Source organism: Acomys minous (assembly GCF_964271855.1).
Source record: "Acomys minous genome assembly, chromosome: 6".
NCBI lineage: Eukaryota > Metazoa > Chordata > Mammalia > Rodentia > Muridae > Acomys > Acomys minous.
The window spans coordinates 25,744,182-25,763,955 of NC_140487.1; the positions used below are offsets into that span (position 1 = coordinate 25,744,182).

General features: G+C 35.5%; 1 protein-coding gene across 1 annotated transcript in view; it reads right to left on the reverse strand.

Moving 5' to 3' along the window:
- ZNF804B (zinc finger protein 804B) overlaps positions 1–19,774 on the reverse strand; it is a 478,653-nt gene that overhangs the window by 74,480 nt on the left and 384,399 nt on the right. The window contains exon 2 of the mRNA XM_084785949.1: positions 8,462–8,605. Within this exon, the coding sequence (XP_084642075.1) occupies positions 8,462–8,605 (144 nt within the window). The remainder of the gene's footprint in view (positions 1–8,461; positions 8,606–19,774) is intronic.

A 19,774-nucleotide genomic window follows, 5' to 3' on the forward strand; every position in this document is an offset into this window, starting at 1 on the left:
TAATTTTATGATAGTGCACTGTCTCTTTAAGATACCAAAATAGAAGAGGAGAAGCCTGAGATTTTACTGTTTATTGTGGCTGATTTCAGGATAACAATGGCTAAACAATGTGCTCTTAAAAATTCTTGAACATTGCTGGGCATTGCTGGGCTCACACCTTTAATCCAAAAACTCAGGAGGCAGAGGCAGGTAGATCTCTATGAGTTCAGTGCTAGCCTGGGCTAAAGAGTGAGTTTCAGGAGAGCTAAGGCTACATAGAGAAATCCTGTCTCAAAACAAAAACAACAAAAAGTTCTTAGCATTGAACATCTGGCTCTGGAGAGACATAATCACAGTGACTTGGATCATCATAGCTAGTCCCAAGGATGTTAGGAATAAATAAAAAAGATAATTCATTCTTTGAATTAGGAGATAAAGGAAAGGTTCTGCTAAGAGATGATGTAAGACTTAAGACTTCAATAAAAAGAAGCAGAAAGCTGAAGGTCAGATGGAAGAACTGTAGATCTGAGGAATTGCCAGTGAAGCTGCCCTAAAATAAGAAAGCACTTGGCGCATCTAAGAGGAGAATGAAAATTTTTAAATAGATTTTTTTCTGTAAATAGAAAATCATGAGATCAAAATTCTCTTGCCAATGTGAAATCAACATATAGAATAAATTGAATATGAGCAGAAAGCTGTGATAATTTTGCTATAATTTATCACTAATAGAGAATCCACCTACAGCTAAATAATTACAAGAACACTTACACCCAAACGTATATATACATAACATGCATAAATACACACTTAAATACTATGTCACCATATTTTATTAAATAGGGATGTTTAGAATGCAAAACAAAGAAGAATATTTCATTACATTACAGTGTCATTACAGAACTCTTATCTTTATTTATTCAATCTAGGTGACTTGCAGTTTGGGCATGAAATGTCTCCTACATGCTCATGTGTTTGAACACTTGGTCACAGCAGGTAGAAACCACTTTGGAAGACTGTAGGACAATGCAGCCTTTTGGAAGAAATATATCACCAGGTGCAGCCCTTGAGCCTTCATAGCCTAGCCATATTTCTTATTATCTCTCTTCTTGACACTGAACACAATGATACCTGCTGCCCTCACATGGTGCCAGGCCTCCCTGCTACGGTGGACAGCATCCATTTTAAAACTGCACGTGAAAATAATCCCTTCAGCTGTTTCTTGTCAGACAACATCACATGACAACAATAAGAAACACTACTAACACTCTGCTTATCCAGACTTTTACATTTTCTTTTTACACTGGATCTATTTGGGTAGGATTTATAAGTAATTTAAATAAAATTGTAGGGAAAAAAACAAGAAAGAAATAGGAAGAATTTAATATGCAGTTTTAGGCATCAGCTTTCCCCTTTTAGACAAATTGATAATGATAGATCTGCTCTGATATTTTACCTAAAGTCAGTACAGTAGGAGAAAAAAAAAGAATACAAAATAACATTTTAGAAATGAGTCATATTGAGTGTGCATCTAAACCTGACAACTAAACAAGTCCCCCTGAGTAAAAGTAAATCCTGTGTAAAGCCAAGAGAGATTAGGAGGATTAATCTCCGCATGTGGAGAGTCTGAAAGTGGGATCCTTCTTGAATACTGGAGGTGTTATAGAGTGATCTAGCTTGTGTGTGGTTGTTTTTAATTTAGAAGAACAAAAGTGTCTCTGCGGCAGAAAAGCGTTCTTAACATGAAGATGTGTGGTAATGTTTTAATATAAAACGTTTCCAGCTAATTGTCTTCAGCAGACGAGTATGATCTAAAGATGGTCTCATGAGGAATTAATTGCTATTGACATGTTCACTGTATTAATAATCATAACGTAGCTTTAGACAAGGGACTGTCATGTATATACACATTACAATTGCTTCTGGAGTGAAGCTCAGATTTGTAAGGAATTAGGTGATGTCTGGAGTTATTGATGAAACAACCGAGCTGTTTCCTCAAAACATGAGCTATAAATAGAAAGAGCTTGTCAAAGCTAGAGCCTCATTATATTTCCTCATGGGAGAGAGTTTGAATGCTCAGATGTGCTGATGATGAGCTAAATTTTCTCTGTAAATAATGCCTGGATAGCTAAATTATTGATCAAATTATAGAATATTATTAAGTGTTCAATAGGAACCTTTGTTTTTTTTTCTTTAAAGCTATATATTTACTTCCACGGAATTAAAATGTGCCTATTATGGAGCATCTTTTGGGTATATGCCCAGGAATGGTATAGCTGCATCTCGAGGTACAGCTGTTCCCAATTCTCTGAGAAAGTGCCACATGTAGAGTTGGTGAAGATTTTTTCACAATCTGTAGGATGCCCTTTTTGTCTGTTGATAATCTAGCAGCTTTATTCAAAATGGCGAGAAACTGTAAACAACCCAGATGTCCCTCAGCTGAAGAATGGAAAGAGAAAATGTGATACACTTACACAATGGAACACTACTCAGCTATTAAAAACAAAGAAATCATGCAATTTGCAGGCAAGTTGATTGAATTAGAAAAGATTATCCTCAGTGGGGTAACCCCAGAACCAGAAAGACACACATCATATATACTCACTTATAAGTATATATATGTGTGGATATAAGTATATCCACTTATAAGTGGATATTAGTCATATAGTACAAGGAGGACCCAAGGGAGGAGGCTTAAATATCACTCAGAAGTGGATACAGAATACACAGCAGAAGTGGTTGAAGACAAAGGATAGGAGAGGAGAGGGAGTGCAGAGGGAAATAACGGTGGGAATCAGACGTGGGGAGTGAGGAGGTAGGAGGACAGAGGGCTTGCAGAGAGAACAGAAACCATGGGCTGAGGCACATCTGAGACAGGCTGGAGACCTACTAGAGGGTAGGCTCCTGGGAGCACATGGGGGTAACTGTAGTTGAGACCCTTAGTAGCTTGAGTCATGGAGACTGAAGAGGCCATCCTCAAACTAGGCAGACTCCTCCTAGAAAAGGGAGGGGAACATCAACCTACCCACAGAAACTTCAACCCAAAATATACTTTGTCTACAATGTGCAAGGGTAAATAAAGAGCAGAGATGGAGGGAATGCCTGGGCCAACCTGAGACCCACCCCATGAGAGAGAGCCAGCCTTTCACTCTATTAGTGACACTATGCTATGCTTGCAGATGGGAGCCTAGCGTGGTCTTCAGAGAGCCTCCTTCCAACAGGGGATCCAAACAGATGTGTAGACTCATAGCCAAACATTGGGCAGAATGCTGAGAGGCATGTGGAAAAGTCAGGGGAAAGATAAAAGGATCTGGAGGTGACAGGAGCTCCACAGAAGATCAACAGAGTCTACTAACCTAGGCCCAGGGAGATTTTCAAAGACTGAAGCACGAACCAAGGGCCATGCATGGACTGGTCCTATGTCTCCTACACACATGTACCTGATGGGCATCTTGGTATTCATGTGGGTCCCCTAGTAAGGGGAGTGGGACATATCTTACATGGACTCTGTTGCCTGCTTTTCAATCACTTCCCCCTGGTGAGGTTGTCTTGCCAGGCCACTGTGGAAGAGGATGTGATCAGTCAGGATGCAATTTGATATGCTGGGTTGGCCTAGTAGGGGGTGGGGCTTAACTTTTCTGAGGGGTAAGGGAGGGGATTTAGGGGAAAAAAGAAGGAAGGGTGATACCTAGAGGAGAGGAAGGAGGAGGCTACCACTCGCATGTAAAATGAGTATCTAAATAAATAAAAAATGTTTAAATGTGCCTATAAGTAACTAAAGACATGGCTCAGTACCTAAAAGCACCTGCTGATTTTGAAGAGGGTTGAATTCAGTTCCTGTTATCCATATAGTAGCTCAAAGCCATCTGATTCCAGTTACAGGGCAAGTGATGTAATCGCCTGGCCACTGCAGGAATCAGCCACTCACATGGTTCATATGCATGCACACAATTGCACACACACACACACACACACACACACACACACACACACACACACAAATAAATAAATAATAGAAAATATATCCATAAACAATATCATTATAATAAAATAATCAAATATACTATATTGTTATTTAGATACGGAATGTATTTAAGATTCAGAATTATAATTCAGGATAATGAATCAAAGGGAGATAAAAGGAGAATTCAAAGGTTGTTTTATTTCTAGTTGTAATTTGTTGTACTGCTGAGTAATGAATGGATTCTAAGTTTAGACTTCTCTAAAAAGGAGATCATATTACTGGAAATTCAACAGCAAAGGGAAGAAATTTCATCTGAATCCACATAGAAGAAAACTGTTGGCAACCGTTCTTAGTACCCAGGCCAAAAGCTATTCTTAGTCAGATCCCACCATGGTCATAATCAGTACGCCTGTCATGAAGAGTTCTTAATGAAGCAAGAACCAAATGGTGATACTCAGCTTGGAAAATTTGAGATTGTTTTTGCATATTTTATTTTAATGAGTGCTTCATTTTCAGAGCATAGAGTTTCTTTTCATTTAAAACAAATTTAAACTTGGTTTCTTCTAAAACTTAAGCAATTTTTAAAACATTTTGGGCCAAAATCAAATTTTAAAAAGAAGCATTTCCATGCTATGCTGGAAATAGACTAACAAGTGCTACTGCAGATTTAATTATTATGGGGTTTACAAAAGTGGGCAGCAGAATCAAAATATTAATCAATTTTTAGCAAGAAGAAATTGGAGAATTCTGTGTTTCATTAGCTTTCCATAAAGTCTCAGCTCCTTTAAAGCTCAGATAGAAGCTGCCAATCTCAATGAAACATCTAGAAATGTGAATTGAAATAATGCCATTAAGTGAAGAAGCATCTTAGACAGAGGGAAGACTGTAAGCCAAGAGCGGCAGATGAAAAACTGTAAGAAAGTTTTTAGAGAACTGGACGGGCATGCTGGAGTTCCATTACATAAGTTTGGAAATAGACATAAAAGCCACAATGTAGGGTTATGGGTGGCAGCTGAATAAGCCTATCCCTTTTTAAATGTCAGTAGCCAAGCTCTAGAGAGTGCCTCCAGGAGGAGTGATTGTGTGAATGTGGTAAATTAATCTGCTAATAAGCGGATAAGCTAAATTTCAATAGGGAACGTACTGGATATAGGGGGTTCAGTTAGAGGCTTGTGGTAATGGCACGTAAGAAGATTGGGAAAAAGTGAGAATGCAAAATTGAGAAACAAATATAAGGCATTGAGAAAATTACATATATGAAATTGTTTCAAAGATAAATTCCTAAGAGAAGATCAATGCATTTGGCAGAATGTAAGTTGTTTGTACTTCTTTGCACCCAGGTTCATAACTGTCTTCAATGCCTTGATGTAGATTTCCTGTCATATAGGATGTATTGGTTTTAGTTACATGATTAACTTCTTTTCTTCATTTATTTTTTTTATTAATTTATCCTTGTTACATCTCAATGGTTATCCCATCCCTTGTATCCTCCCATTCCTCCTTCCTTCCCATTTTCCCCTTACTCCCCTTACCTATGACTGTGACAGAGGGGGACTTCCTCCCCCTTTATATGCTCATAGAATATCAAGTCTCTTCTTGGTAGCCTGCTATTCTTCCTCTGAGTGCCATCAGGTCTCCCCATTCAGGGGACGTGGTCAAATATGAGGCACAAGGGTACGTGTGAAAGTCAGACCCCACTCTCTACTCAAATGTGGAGAATGTCCTGTCCTTTGGCTAGATCTGGGTAGAGGTTTGAAGTTTACGGGCTGTATTGTCCTTGGCTGGTGCCATAGTTTGAGCGGGACCCCTGGGCCCAAATCTGCCTATCATAATGTTCTTCTTGTAGGTTTCTAGGACCCTCTGGATCCTTCTACTTTCCTACAATATTATTAAAATGTAGATTGCTTTCTCTTCTACATAAAGTCAGTTTCATGTTATCAACTTTAAATTTTATCAGCATCTATTTTTTTATAGCACTTAATGAATAATGATATTCTTTGGCTTGTCTCCTCAATTATGCTGCTAGGTTCCTGAAGTTCTGAACCAAATCCATCCTTTTATGTATCTATCATAGTAACACACATTAGAAACTCTATAATTATTTGATGAAAGTGAATAATGTGGAAAGTTACATGTAAGTCTACAAATAAATAGAAATGAGTGTACAGATGTGATGAAAAGATTGAGAACAGGCTGTTCTATTAAGATCTTAGAAAACCAACATAAATGAGTGTGAAGAAAAGGATAGAAAGAAAATTGATTAAGCATAATCCTAAACTATAGCGGATGCTGCATGCTGACACAGCTCTCAGTAGGAAACTAATTATCTTCTGTTTCTTCACCATAAGTATGCCTGCTGTCAACAATGTCATCTCATTTGGACCCTCAGTTTCAAAATGTGCATACATGAACACACGCCCGTGTAAATTACAGCTCAAGATCAAATAACACTATTTTATAAGATCTTCCCTTATCTTTCCCTGAGTACCCACAGTATTTTTTTAAATTATTATATAGCCTGAAGACTGCTTGAATAAAATTCATTTGAGGGCAATGCTTAGAAAAACTTTGTCTCAATCAACATATTTCCTTACAATAAGGAAGAAAAGATGAGAGTTTTTTTTTTTTTTTGCATAACCATGTTTGTAACTTCAAATGGAGCAATTGATATGGCTATAGAGCTCACTCATGCATCAAATGGATAGTACCTGTGCCTATTTATTATAAATATTGTGTTTTATAAAGACAAGTGACAGAATCATCTCTGTCTTTATGGAAGGATACAGTATTCCCCTTGTACATAGTCCCATACATAGTCCCTTGTAAAGTAGAAATATGAATTTGACCAGATAACAAACTAGAAAACGCATTTTATGAAAACACAGAAAGAAGGCTAAGAAAGATGGAATATCAGAACACTAGAAATTTTTTCACAAAATCTCATATAATACAAAGATTGCAAAGTATGATTGTTAAATGAGTAGCAAAACACCTGTAGATTAAATATTTTAAAAAGAATTTAAAACACGTAATAGCATGTGAGAAGTAGATACTTACGTGTACTGATTTCAAACTACCAGAATTTACAATTATGAGACAATTAGGGGGAAAAGGCAATTCAAAGTTATTTTTTTAATGAAAGTGCTACATTTTAAAACATTATGATGCATGCTGTAATGATCTGAGATAGCATTATATGCTACTTGGGGTTTGCTTAAAAGTGTCATAACAATATGGAGCAAGGATAGTGTGGTGATATAAATGAAACAAGAATAGTGTAGAAATTCATTATACAAATAGTTCACTGTGTTACATTTGAATGTCTTATGCTTTCAATTATGGGATCCAGTTTCCTATTTCAGAGCTATCAAATTAGAACACTGGAGATTATTATTATTATTATTATTATTATTATTATTATTATTACTACTACTACTACTATTACTACTATTACTATTATTATTAGATTCTGAGGTGTTTAAGGTACACATGAGGGCTAGACATTACAACCCTGTAGTATTCGCCCCACCACACCAATCTAACCTATGTCAGATAAATACAACAATTAAATATAAATATACATCCTGTGCATCAGGATAGAAGCTGTTTTATCCTAGTGTTGTGTTTTCTCAAGGCCACATGTTCAGTATTCGCCCCATAAGTGACAGAAAAGATTTCACCTCATTTGCTTTGAATAAATGTTTTAGATACAGAGTATACAAAATCTGCCCATAGATTCCAACACATCAGCTCCATTTGACACCGTAACTGTTAGAAATAAACATTTAGCCACGGAAACGTTCTTTCTTGGTAATAGCAAGATGGCAATCATTGTTCCTCAGTCATCCAGCTCTCTATAGTTCATCCAGCAAGGGAAGAAATCTAGCAAGAAATGAACAATGGCCAAGCCGAGAACAACATACGTGACCTTTAAAGGAAATGAGCTGAGAAGTATAAACCTGCCTCCGTCTGTTGGCTTTAGATGATTGACTTTTAAATTTTTTTTTTGTTTGAAATGTCTCATTTATTGAGTAATAATTTTATTCTGTTGAGTGCTCTGACCCAGGATTTCCAAATACATCTTGGATTGTTTGAAGGGGTTAAAAACAAAACAAACACCTGAGTGATGATGTCAATTCTGCTGCCATGCATTCTGTTTATGTGCTAGTCAGGGGCTAATAGTTCTGCCGGTAACTACTTAGGTTACTTTGAATATGACATTGCGTTCACTGGTCTCTGGCTTCACACACACACACACACGTACACAGTCACACACATAACATACATTACATAAGTCACTACTGATATGGAATCTCAACATTCACCTTCAACTTTATGGTGCTTTGAAGCAAGAAATGAGTTCACCTAACATTTGGGGAAAAAAAACCCTTTCACAGAAAACGAACATAAAATGATCTCGCCTCTGAGTCTTAGACAATAATAAATAAGGCCAAATCTCTGCAGTTCTGCTCTGAACATATAAATCTAGGAGGAGGAAGGATTTCTCCCATTCTGGCTTACCTGCTTATGAGCGTGGTCGTACGAATTGATATGATTGTCAAACTCCTGGTGTTTGCTATACTGCTTGTCACATAATTCACAGTAAAAGTTTGCCTTTGCATCTTCCAGAGCTTTTGCTGTGGACTTCTCCTTTTCGGCAAAATCCTTTAAAAAGGGCAAAAATGTCAGTTATATTTCTGTCTGAGAGAAAGGAGATTTTCATATTGACCAGGCTAGTATTTAATTTTTACTATGACTAGAGTAAAATGTTGCGCGTGGAGACTTTCTGAGGACCCAGGAAGTCAGTTCAGGGCATCCATCATTCCTAACCTACCAGTGAGCATAGATGTTCTCCAGAAGCAATCCTGTGGATACTGTGGCAACCCGGATATTGCTCATCTCTTCTCTAGCCATCCAGGCCAAGGTGGAATTCTGCCTATTATCAAAGTGTGTCAGTCCTGGCCATTTCTACTTTATCTTCATCACTCCTCTCTTTCCCTTGCATAGTTCTTACATTTTTTGCCCCTCATGCAACCCTACCTCCACCCAATCAGTTCCCACTGAACACTCTACCAGGGATGCCCCTCCTCTCTCCATTGCCAAGGCATGATGCAGCTATAGTCTGAGAATTCCTCTCAATGTCTACCTAGGCTTCAGTATCTGGTATATTCTTCAAATATACTAATTTTATGTGTTTCAAAACCATTGTCTTTTTAAGTTTTATCTCATTGTTTATATTGTCCTAAGGTTGACATAATGTTCATATTCTTCGTTTATATTATATTATAATTATATTATTTTATATTTCAATATCACAGATGTCACACACAGTCACCAAATGAGTAGGCTGCAAAGAGATATAAACTAGACAATGTATGCCTTGCTCCCCTGTTAATTAGCATCAGTGACTTACTATTTCCCTTTATGTTTTCCCCTCTATGTCATAATACTTCCTTTCTACTTCACCATGATCACACCTCTAGTCTTCTCTGACTATCACCAAGCATGCCATATTTTTGCAAGTCTTTTGCTCCACTATATTAAAACATGATTTTATTATTTGTGTGTGTGCTTACATTGTTACACAGCACACTGGGTAGCCCAGAACAGGTGCATATCTACAGCTATTGGTAATTGCAACATATTCATACCACCTGACTTATTTATTTGCTAAAGATGCTCTCAAATTATCATTGATTATATGGAAATAAGGATGAAAACAATGATCATAAAAATTTTATAGATATATCATCCAGTGTTGACAGACATCACATAGCAAATAAGGAGGAGGTAGAGACTTGAACTAAACAATCTATGCCTATCTCCCTTGTTAATAAATACCTAAAACATGATTCAGATTGAAGTGCACAATATTAAATTGAATACAATACACACAATAAAAGGTGAGTATCCTTAACAAACAGCAAGAATAAGCAAAATACTTATTTTCTTATCTCTATCAAAGAACCGAAGAAATGGATTACACTCTAAGTTAACGGGAGATAGAAAGCACACACTAGTCTATATCCAGTAAGGAAAACATTGGCTTTAGGGACAAAAGCCCAGTTGTTTAAAGAACCAGATTAATGGCCCATGGGTGCTGTCACTTCACCAGTGACACATAAGGGTGGTTCTGAAGGAGTGATAATCCTCTCGACTTTGTAGACTTAGCGTGAAGGAAAGTGGTTATTCTCATGCAGTCCTTACCATTGCTTCCCACCTCACTCTTTCTAAGGGTTACCTTAGGATAATCACAGATGTTGTGACATTAGAACAACAGTCTTATGTCTTTAACATGGGGGCCACTTGGCAAAAATTCCTCAAGTTCATGAGACAGTGAAAGAAATAACAGAGTTTATGCTTGAGTTTTAGTACATGTGTAGATTATGTAGAGGACAGCAACAAGACTCTTCTAGTTAGTTTCTCTATTTTGTTCTTAATCTAGTTTTAAAACTCCTTCAACTATCATATTACATGGATTTCAGTTCCAGATTTAAAAGTTTAAAACTTTCTTAAAATTTAAAATCATCACATTCTTTGTTTTATTTATTTACAAGAAATGAATCATAAGCTCTTACCTTCTTTACCACTAAAGTCCTAATGACAGTATTTAAGTTCTCTATCTCTATCCATTAAATATTCAGTAAGCATGAAGTAATTTGTATTTTTTTAAAATCAAATGATAAGGTAATTTTACTAATCCAACAGCCCTGATGACAAATTAGGAAGATATTTACTTTCTAAAGATATTACATAATCTTTATATATATTTGAAAATATAGGATAAATATAAAAGAAGGAAAAATAATAACCTGTTCTCATTACCAGTAAATATTATCAGTAAAAATAAATATAGTAGTGAAACAAGATATAAATTTATCTTTGGTTTATAGTCACCCAGATTGTTCATATGTATGGTAGTGGAGAATAGTCTGGAATTTAACAACATAGCACATCTAAGACACCAAAGATAGTTCCTTGTTTATCATACTCAACGATTGTTAATTATCTACTGTGTGAACATGATAGTTTTCTTAACAAGTTATTTAAAAATATTCGTAATGTTGATGACAATTTTATGTTGTAATTTGGTAATAAGTCTGAATAATTAATTATTTTGTATAATTAACATTGTGGGTGTGAAGAAAGAATATATATATATATGTATATTTTCTCACACCAAGAATTTTATAGTCTATAAACTGGCAGGTATTCTGACAAAGTACTGCGTTTAACTAAAAGAGTGAATATTTGCTATCAAATTGCTGCAATTATCACAATGATTACTGCCCACAAAAAGCACAGAGCACTGCTTGTAAACTACCATTATGCAAACACTATATTCTTTTTATCTTGCTTAATCTGTGCTATAAATTATGCGTTATGGTTTTCCCATTAGGTCTGTGAAGGACGGGTACAAACACTGTGACTCAGGACGTGGTGCATTGCCTGAAACTAGGCTAAGGTCAGCCTGACCTAAGAGCTATTAATGCCTGTGCTCACAGCCACTCTAAAAACTTGGTCATTAATAAGCCATAAGAAATGTCCAACATCTTGTTCAACTGTTATGTACATAGATTGTAAAATAAATTATAGGAAATACATTCTTTTTGGTATATTGAATGATGAGAGGGCGCAATTCATACTGAATAAAAGCCTGTGTTTGACATTCCATTATTATGCAAGAAATTCCTTTAAGAATTCTAACATTCTGTAACATATTCTATTGGTCCTCAAAAATCCTGCTACCTGTGTTGCAAACAAGTAGATATTGCTGATTTATATATTTTGGCCCAATTCTTCTCGTACCTTGTTATAAAACTGAACTAAGAAAACACGCTTTCAGTGATTATTTATTTCATTTTATTTATACAGAGAAAGTAATTTAGTCTTTGAAGAATGAGAACCTTGAATGTCAGCCTGTGCCTTAAAATAGTTCAAGTACTGAAGAGTTCAATGTTCACAGAATAAATTAAAGGGAGTAATATAATAAGTAGTTAGCAAGATTGATGTGAAGGAAAGTGTTATAACTTTTGTACTTAGTACAGTACAACACTGATGCAGAATGGGGTCAGAAAGCACCACTCCAGACTATGACAAAACATGATCTAAGTACCCAAGGTCAAATGCATCTTTAGAGTGAAGATAACCCTCAGCTTGTCATTTGAGAAACCACAGGCACAGTTGCTCCCAAATGCTACCCTTTCAGAAGAGAAATGTGTGTCCATGAGGGAAATTTTCATCTGTTTCTACGTTTCAGTACCCACAAGGGCAGATGACTTTAAGTCACTAGAGACTCTCCTAATGTGTGGTGAGGAGCATGCATGTGTGTGCAACACACGCTTAGTCATATACAGAGGCCCCTGGAGACCTTTGGTTGTCTTCTTCTACCTCTCCCCATCTTGTTCCCTCTAGGCAAGGCCTCTCACTGATCTTCTTGCTGGCTTGTATTCCATCTATGCACCAAAGTTGGCCAAGCTGGCCATCAGGTTCCACAGACTCTGCTGTCTGTGCCCACACAACGTTGGTCTTGTATTGTGTTGGCGCTGGTTATCCAGACTTAGGTCCTCATGCTTGCAAAGTTTAAGCTTTGTCTACTGCCATCTGCCCAGTCCACCCTCTCTGCAGACTGAGACTCTTAAAGGGAAAGAATTAATTCTTACCAAAAGTCTTTGTGTTTCATGTGCTTTTTGGTACTCAGTCAGAACTTTTCTATTCACTATTTCCTTTATGTCGAAGACGGTGGCGTTCAAACATAAAGGCTGAGGTGACTTCTGGAGCTGCACTGCACAAACCCATTGTCTGTGTTGTCTCTCTAGACTGTAGAGTGCATATGCCATCAAATTTCTTATTGTTTTTCTCTTGTTAGTCTGTCTTTTACTATTCAAACGACAGTTAAGAGCAATGTCTTTTCTTCCTCCGTGTTGATAATTATATGTATGTGTGCATATTTGTGTGTGTGTGTGCGCATGTGTGAAGTGCCTGTATGCATGCATACATGTGTGTTGTGATTGTGTGCGCATGAGCACAAGTATACTTGTGTGTATCTATATGCATTTTGTGCATATGTGTGAGTGTATATGTGTGTTTTTGCATGTGGGTATGTGTGCATGTGTTTATATGTGTGTGTGCCTGTGTTTATAAATGTACATGTGTGGGCGCAAATGTGTCTGAATATGTGTATTTGTGGTTTTATATGTATAAAACATGTGTGCATGTATTTAGGTGCATGTGTGAACATCTGTGTATATGCAAGTGTGTGATATATTTCTGTCACTGAAGATATGTTTTATTAAAACATTTAGAAATCTGAACAAGAAAATTTGTTCTTCCTCTCACTACCAATTATTTACCTCTTTTTTATTTTGCAACTTTGTTTTTTCCTAATTTTTTTATTAGTTTTTACATATACATTTATATTATTACACATATATAAAATAAACTAGATAAGCAAGAATAACCACAGAACAATCAGGAATTATATTCATGTTATATTCAGAGTTTTTTTGGCTGTTTTTTATTTGGAAATCTTGAAAATACATTTTCCTTATCTCGGAGAGTCTGAATTTCTGAATGTAAATCACTATTTATCATATCCAATCTCTATAAGGTTAAAACATCTATCTAGACCTAAAAACATCTTAACCCATAGACAACTAAACTTAATTGTGAAACTAATATATGTGATCTTCAATCTCATCAGAGACTTGAGAAGAAGTAAAATTAGTTACCTGAGTAGACATGAAGTGCTGATTAGCACCTTCCAAAATGAGAAAATGACAGAGACACTTTGCAGCCTGAAGAGTTACCCAAAACTTTCTATAACATTGAATCATCATCTTTGGCCTTTTGGCCCAGTACATCTGACAGGCATATTTGTGAGACAGGAACTACTGAGGATATGCTTTCCCTGCCTTGGAAGAATTTGGCTGTCGACTCTGCCGGCATCCAAGATTGCCCTTTTTTAGGTAGAATTCTGTCTGTGGTTGCAATGAGGACATTTTGTGCAGTGGCTTTTTTTTGCCACATTTGAAGTCATCTCCATAAGGAGGTTCTTTGATGCTCATCTTTTTTCAGGTAGGCTGGGTGTTGCCAGGAATTAACCTGTCTTGTTGTCAAGGCATCATTAAAACAATATATTTTTAACCAAAGACAGAAAATACATTTTTGCATGCCATTAGAGCTTTCAGACTTCAGTAAGATTTTACTTGTTTGGTCTGGTTATTATGTCATTGTTGACTTGAGGTCTCAGTTTATAGCCTTGGCTGACATAGAACTCACTATGTAAATCAGACTATCCAAAAAATTAAAATGATTTCTATATCTCTCTAGTGTGAGTAAAGGCATTAAATGTGTTCATTATAGCACCCAATTAGTTTTAAAAACATGTATTTATTGTTTGTGTGTGTGAATAAGTGTACATACATGTGGTTGTGTTGCCATACATCCTCATGTGGAGATCAGAATAAAATCTATTGTCTCTACCTAGTGTATGTGTTTTGGGGGATTATGCACATTTTCAGGCTGGCTTGTAATCACCATTTCTCTACCCTAACAGGTTGATTTTTGTTTTTGTTTTTGTTTTTATTGTGTTTTGTGACTGTATGGCTGTCTATATTACTTGTACTATTTAGCAATTACGCACATAATCAAGATAGCATTATGTTAGCTTAATTACACTAACATTATTAGTATTGATTTCCTCAAAGTTGTAATAAGCTTCTTCCATAAAAGGAATAGTCTTTGCATTTACAGCCTCTAACACAGTGTTTTTTATGTAAAAGAAACTCAACAAATAAATAAATAGACAATAAGGGTAAAGGATGCATTTTCCCTTTAATTTGGAGATGTCATAAGCTAAGCTGTCAACCTAAGTTTCCATAGAGATGTGAACTGCTGACATAGTGATAGTTGAACTAAGTCAGTGTGATTTTAAACAAGTTGAACTTTTAGAATTTTTCAAAATGAAGATTCTTAGGATTTAAGGAACCTATTAAAAATTCCCACAGTAATAGAATGTTCTAAACAGCACAGAGTAACACATACAAATGTGGATTCCTGGCTTCCAATGCTCTTCTCTTCTCTACAATCAATGTTTATCTTTGCAGTTAATTGTGAGCAATGTTTAGATTTTTTTTTTTCAGATTTGAAATCAGATATAATCACTGGAACTCTCTGTCTTAGTCAAGGGAAGATATAATGTTAGCCAATTTCTAGATTATCAAGTGATTCTTCTCTTTTTATTAATGATTTAATTTAATATGTTCACATTAAACAACAAATGCAATCACATTAAACATGTGAAATTGTCTCTGGGAAGCCTACATTGGCAGTAATTCAGTATCTATTCTAATTTGGAAAGAATGACAAATTTCTGAGTAGCTTCTGGTAAAATGCCAACATGTTTATATCATCTGTGGTTTTTGAGCTTCCTTATATAACTGCAAATTTTGGAAAAGCTTTTTAAACTGCTGAAAGTGAGCATTATTCAAAAAAATACATTCACTTCAGTAATATTAAATGTTTAACAGAACTCAAGACCACCAACTTCACCTTTTCTCGACTATATTATCTTCATATACAGTTCTACCAGAAATAATTTTTTGAAAGGAAATGAGAAAATACCAGATGCATACTAATATGATCATAAAAGCATCTATTGATTCATTGCTAAATTAATCTTGTATGTCTAGTTATAAAACAAAAAGGATAATATAGTTTTCACATTTCTTTTGTATTATAAATTTTTAGTTTTAGAGAGTGTGCTAAAATTATATAATTCACCCCTTCTTCAATCCTCACTCTAGCTCCTTATGTGTACCTCTTCTTTGACTTATTCTAATTCATGGCCTCTTTACCTTTAATATATATATTTAATTTAATTTAATTTAATTAATTTAATTAAATATATAATACTTACATTATATATACCTAAATATATACATATCACACACACACATATGTATAGATCAGCACATATAGGAAGATGTTTTAAGCTACATTTGCAGATGTATACACAAACTTATATGTTTTAGTTACTTTTAGGTAGTTAATGATATAGTTCTGATTTTTTACCCTCCTTTTTATGTTTTTATCTTTCTATGTTTCTTATTGGTTGTAAACAGATATAATATTGCACAAATTTTGAAGTTGTAGATTGTTATGCAGAACAACCAATCTGCAAAAAAATAAAAAGACATTTAAACAGCTTATTTTTGCTATATATAATACTAGCTATCCAACACTAATGTCCTATCAGTTTCTAATTAAGAACACCCAAACTAGTATCAGTGAAGTCAGACAATATGCCCGGGACTATAAGACAAAGGACATAGGTGGTAAATGTTTATCAAGAATGCACACCTGAAAAGTGTAATAAATAAATGAATAGGTTTATTTTATTTCTCTCTATGTGTTTTGTTACAAGCTAGAATAAAGGGATTTTTTTTTGAAATTGAATTACATATGATGAGGCCAAATTATATAATTTTACAGCATAAAGTATAATCTTCAATGTAAAAGATCAAGTATCCCGATAATAATTTTATTAGTTACTTTATGTTGCTGTGATAAAAGACTTCATGGCTCAAAGTGTGTCATGGAGAAAAGTTTATTTTAAATTATAATCCAAGAGTGAGTGGCAGAGAAACTTTAAATCTTCAAAGCCTACCCCTAGTGATGTACTTTCTTAAGCAAATTTATGTCTTCTAAAAGTACCATAATCTCCACAAACAGTGCCACTGGGGACCAAACTTTTTTAAATATGTGATGCTATTGGATACATTTCTCATTTCAAGCACCACAATAATGCATTAGTCTGGATTTGTCAATTAGTAGCACCACCCACAGCATTGCACAGAATAGGTAAGAGCAGAGGAGTCTTACAGGAATTCAGAGAAATACTCTGAATATATATTCCTGTAGTTAGAAAAATGTCTAAGTAAATCACATTTTACTTGTTCTTTCTTCATTAAAGTTAAGGAAAAACAAGTTCTATGTACAAATAATTTGACCCCTGTCAGGTAATGACTACAGCACAGCTGTAGGAATGCGGAATGAAAAATCTGAGTTTCCCTTGTGGAGAGATTGTTAGACTCTCAGTCCCCTTCTGTCATTTCCCATATGACAACGAACAACCCTTAGCAATTCTGAGGAAAATCAGGAACCATTGATAGACTGTATTTACAAACATTAAAGCCCCATGAGAGTCAAGAGAAAATTTCTCTATTTAAAGCTATGATTTTTGGAACTGTCTATTGTGTGGGTGTATAAAATATGACAAGGAAATGATTTTTCTTGCTTCAGACTCCCTACAATACTGCACCACTTTTAGAGGTAGTAATTATCGCCCTATCAATTCAAAAGCACAGATAGGTAGAACTTAATGAATATAGACATATTGTATTCACCTAAATTGAATACATTTAAATGAATATGTTCATTGTGCATCAGACAGGAAACAATTTCATTTAGCTGTTACTCCTGGTACAGCTACTTACTGTAAAAATCGCAATTAATAGTGTCTGACATTTCATTTTCTAGTGTAAGAGAAATCAATGAAAAATGTCAGGTAACTACTTTTCTAAAAAGTTGCTAGTGACAAAAGCTCAGTTACAAACCACTTTTTAATTCAAAAAAAACTGAGACAATTATAGACAGGAAAAATGCTCATTCAGAGATAATGTCCTAGACACTGCCTTGCTTTTGGTTGGGAATTGACTACAAATATGTTTCCTTCAAAAAAGATTTAGTGACTGTCAAGCTATTTTCATTCTTTCAGCTTCTATTAAGCACCCCAAAGATGCACTCTGTTCTCTTCAATCTATGCTGGCCTATCTATGCTCCATCTAGATAGACTGATCGATGCCCAGAGATGTTTAAAAAGTGATTCTTCTCACAAAGATACATAGCACTGTGTTTTGTTTTGTTTTGTTTTTGTTTTGTTTTGTTTTGTTTTTTCTGTATTTAGTCATTCCCTTTGCATCTCAATCGTAGTGTCCTACCTTCTCTCCTCTGGGTTTCCTGCTCCCTCCATCTTCCTCCATCCCCTCTGCCCTACCCCTCAGAAAGTGGGAGGGCGCCCCCCCCACTAATGCACCCTAGCACATCAAAACCATCAGGATTGAGCACATCTTCTTCCATGATGGCTTGGAAATGCAGTCCTGCCAGGAGCTAGCACTGTCAATTCAAACTGTATGTTCCAGCTACTGTAACTTGTAATGATTCGCCATCAAACTTGGGGAAACCTACAATTAAGAAAGATGTACACTTCACAAAAGCTGTATGTGCCACAAATCTTGAAATAGTAACTTCAAATTTTGAAATCATTCATCAGTTAGAGAAACAGTTTAAAAGTGGTAATTTACTTTAAGATAAGACATTCATATAGGCCAATCTAGTACTACAAACAGAATTATCTTTATTTATCATAGTAGCCCGGTTTTATTTTCATCCAACTTTGAAAGACATAGTTGCTACTTTGTTTTGTCTTTTAAGTGTTCTTATAGAGAACTAAAAACACATCTAGACATTACCAAAGAGAAAGATGTCATGTCAGGTTACATATACATACATACATGTATGCATACATGCATACACATGCATGCATTTCACTTTGGAAAATAAACTAAAACTGTTTCCTAGTTGTAATCAGAAAGGCTGATTAGCTGGAAACTGGGGAGAACTTAATTCTGTCACAATGAATGACAGGAATAATGGTGCAGCCCTCTAGGACGATGATACGTTACATTTGTGAAAGATTGTCACAGTCACTTCAACGTCTGCAAACTCCACATTCATTCCTGGTACAACTATTAGTAAGCTGTGCTGGTGTGTGCGCATGAGCACTACGAACAGACGCAATTTAAAATGGGGCCTGTGTACAATAGACAGGTGTTTGTGCTTCCATTGTAATATAACAACATTCTAATGGTAGAACCATCCTGTGTACATTGAGTTGGAAAAGACTGTATATACTCCTCCAGAAAAGGAAATTTACTAGAAGAAATAATTGGCTTGCTTTTGTTTATGCAAGGGACAAATAGCAGTTTCTGGGTGAGGATTCTTACTCCTGTCCTCTGCCCTTGAGAGAAACAATGGATCATTTAGTTGAGCAGAGCATTTCATAACTTAAAATATGCATTTAATTCAGGGACAATATTTCTTTTCCTCTGAAAATTAAAATTTTAAAATGACATAGATGTAAAATGGAAAGAAATATATTATCTACCTTTTGTTAAATTATATAACTACATTCAAAATATACTTATCAAGATATTTAAAGCCACCATCCCTTATTCTTGGAAAGGCAGGAATACAACTTCTCTTTTACAACCTTTTCTTCAAAGGAATCATGCTTAAGAGATTCTTTTTCTTTCCTCTATTCCTCCAAGCCTAAAAGCCTCATTTAGGATTCCACTACGTGTTAAAACCTAACTGTAGAAAAAAGGAAGCCATCCATCCCTTGGTGATTTGGGAGCAACACTAAGATGAAAAATTCACAGCTAAGGTGGCCTAATTTTTCTTTTAACATTTCTGTGCTTTCCTTGAAAGAGTTTGGTGGCATGAATATTTTGCTGTTTATGAAGGCTGAATTAGTTAATTCACCGGTGTACTATATAAGACAACAAAAAAAATCCACATTTTAAAGACATTTTTGATAACTTGCAAGGATGATATTATGTCATGTGATATAAAGGACAATGCATTGAGTGAATAACCATCAGTAGGTATTTGTGTGCTGTGTGTACTCAGAGAAGCAAAGCAGCCAGGTGACTGGCTGTGTAACCCTTACAGGACTAAGCAAATGAACCTTATTAGACTAGAATATCCAGT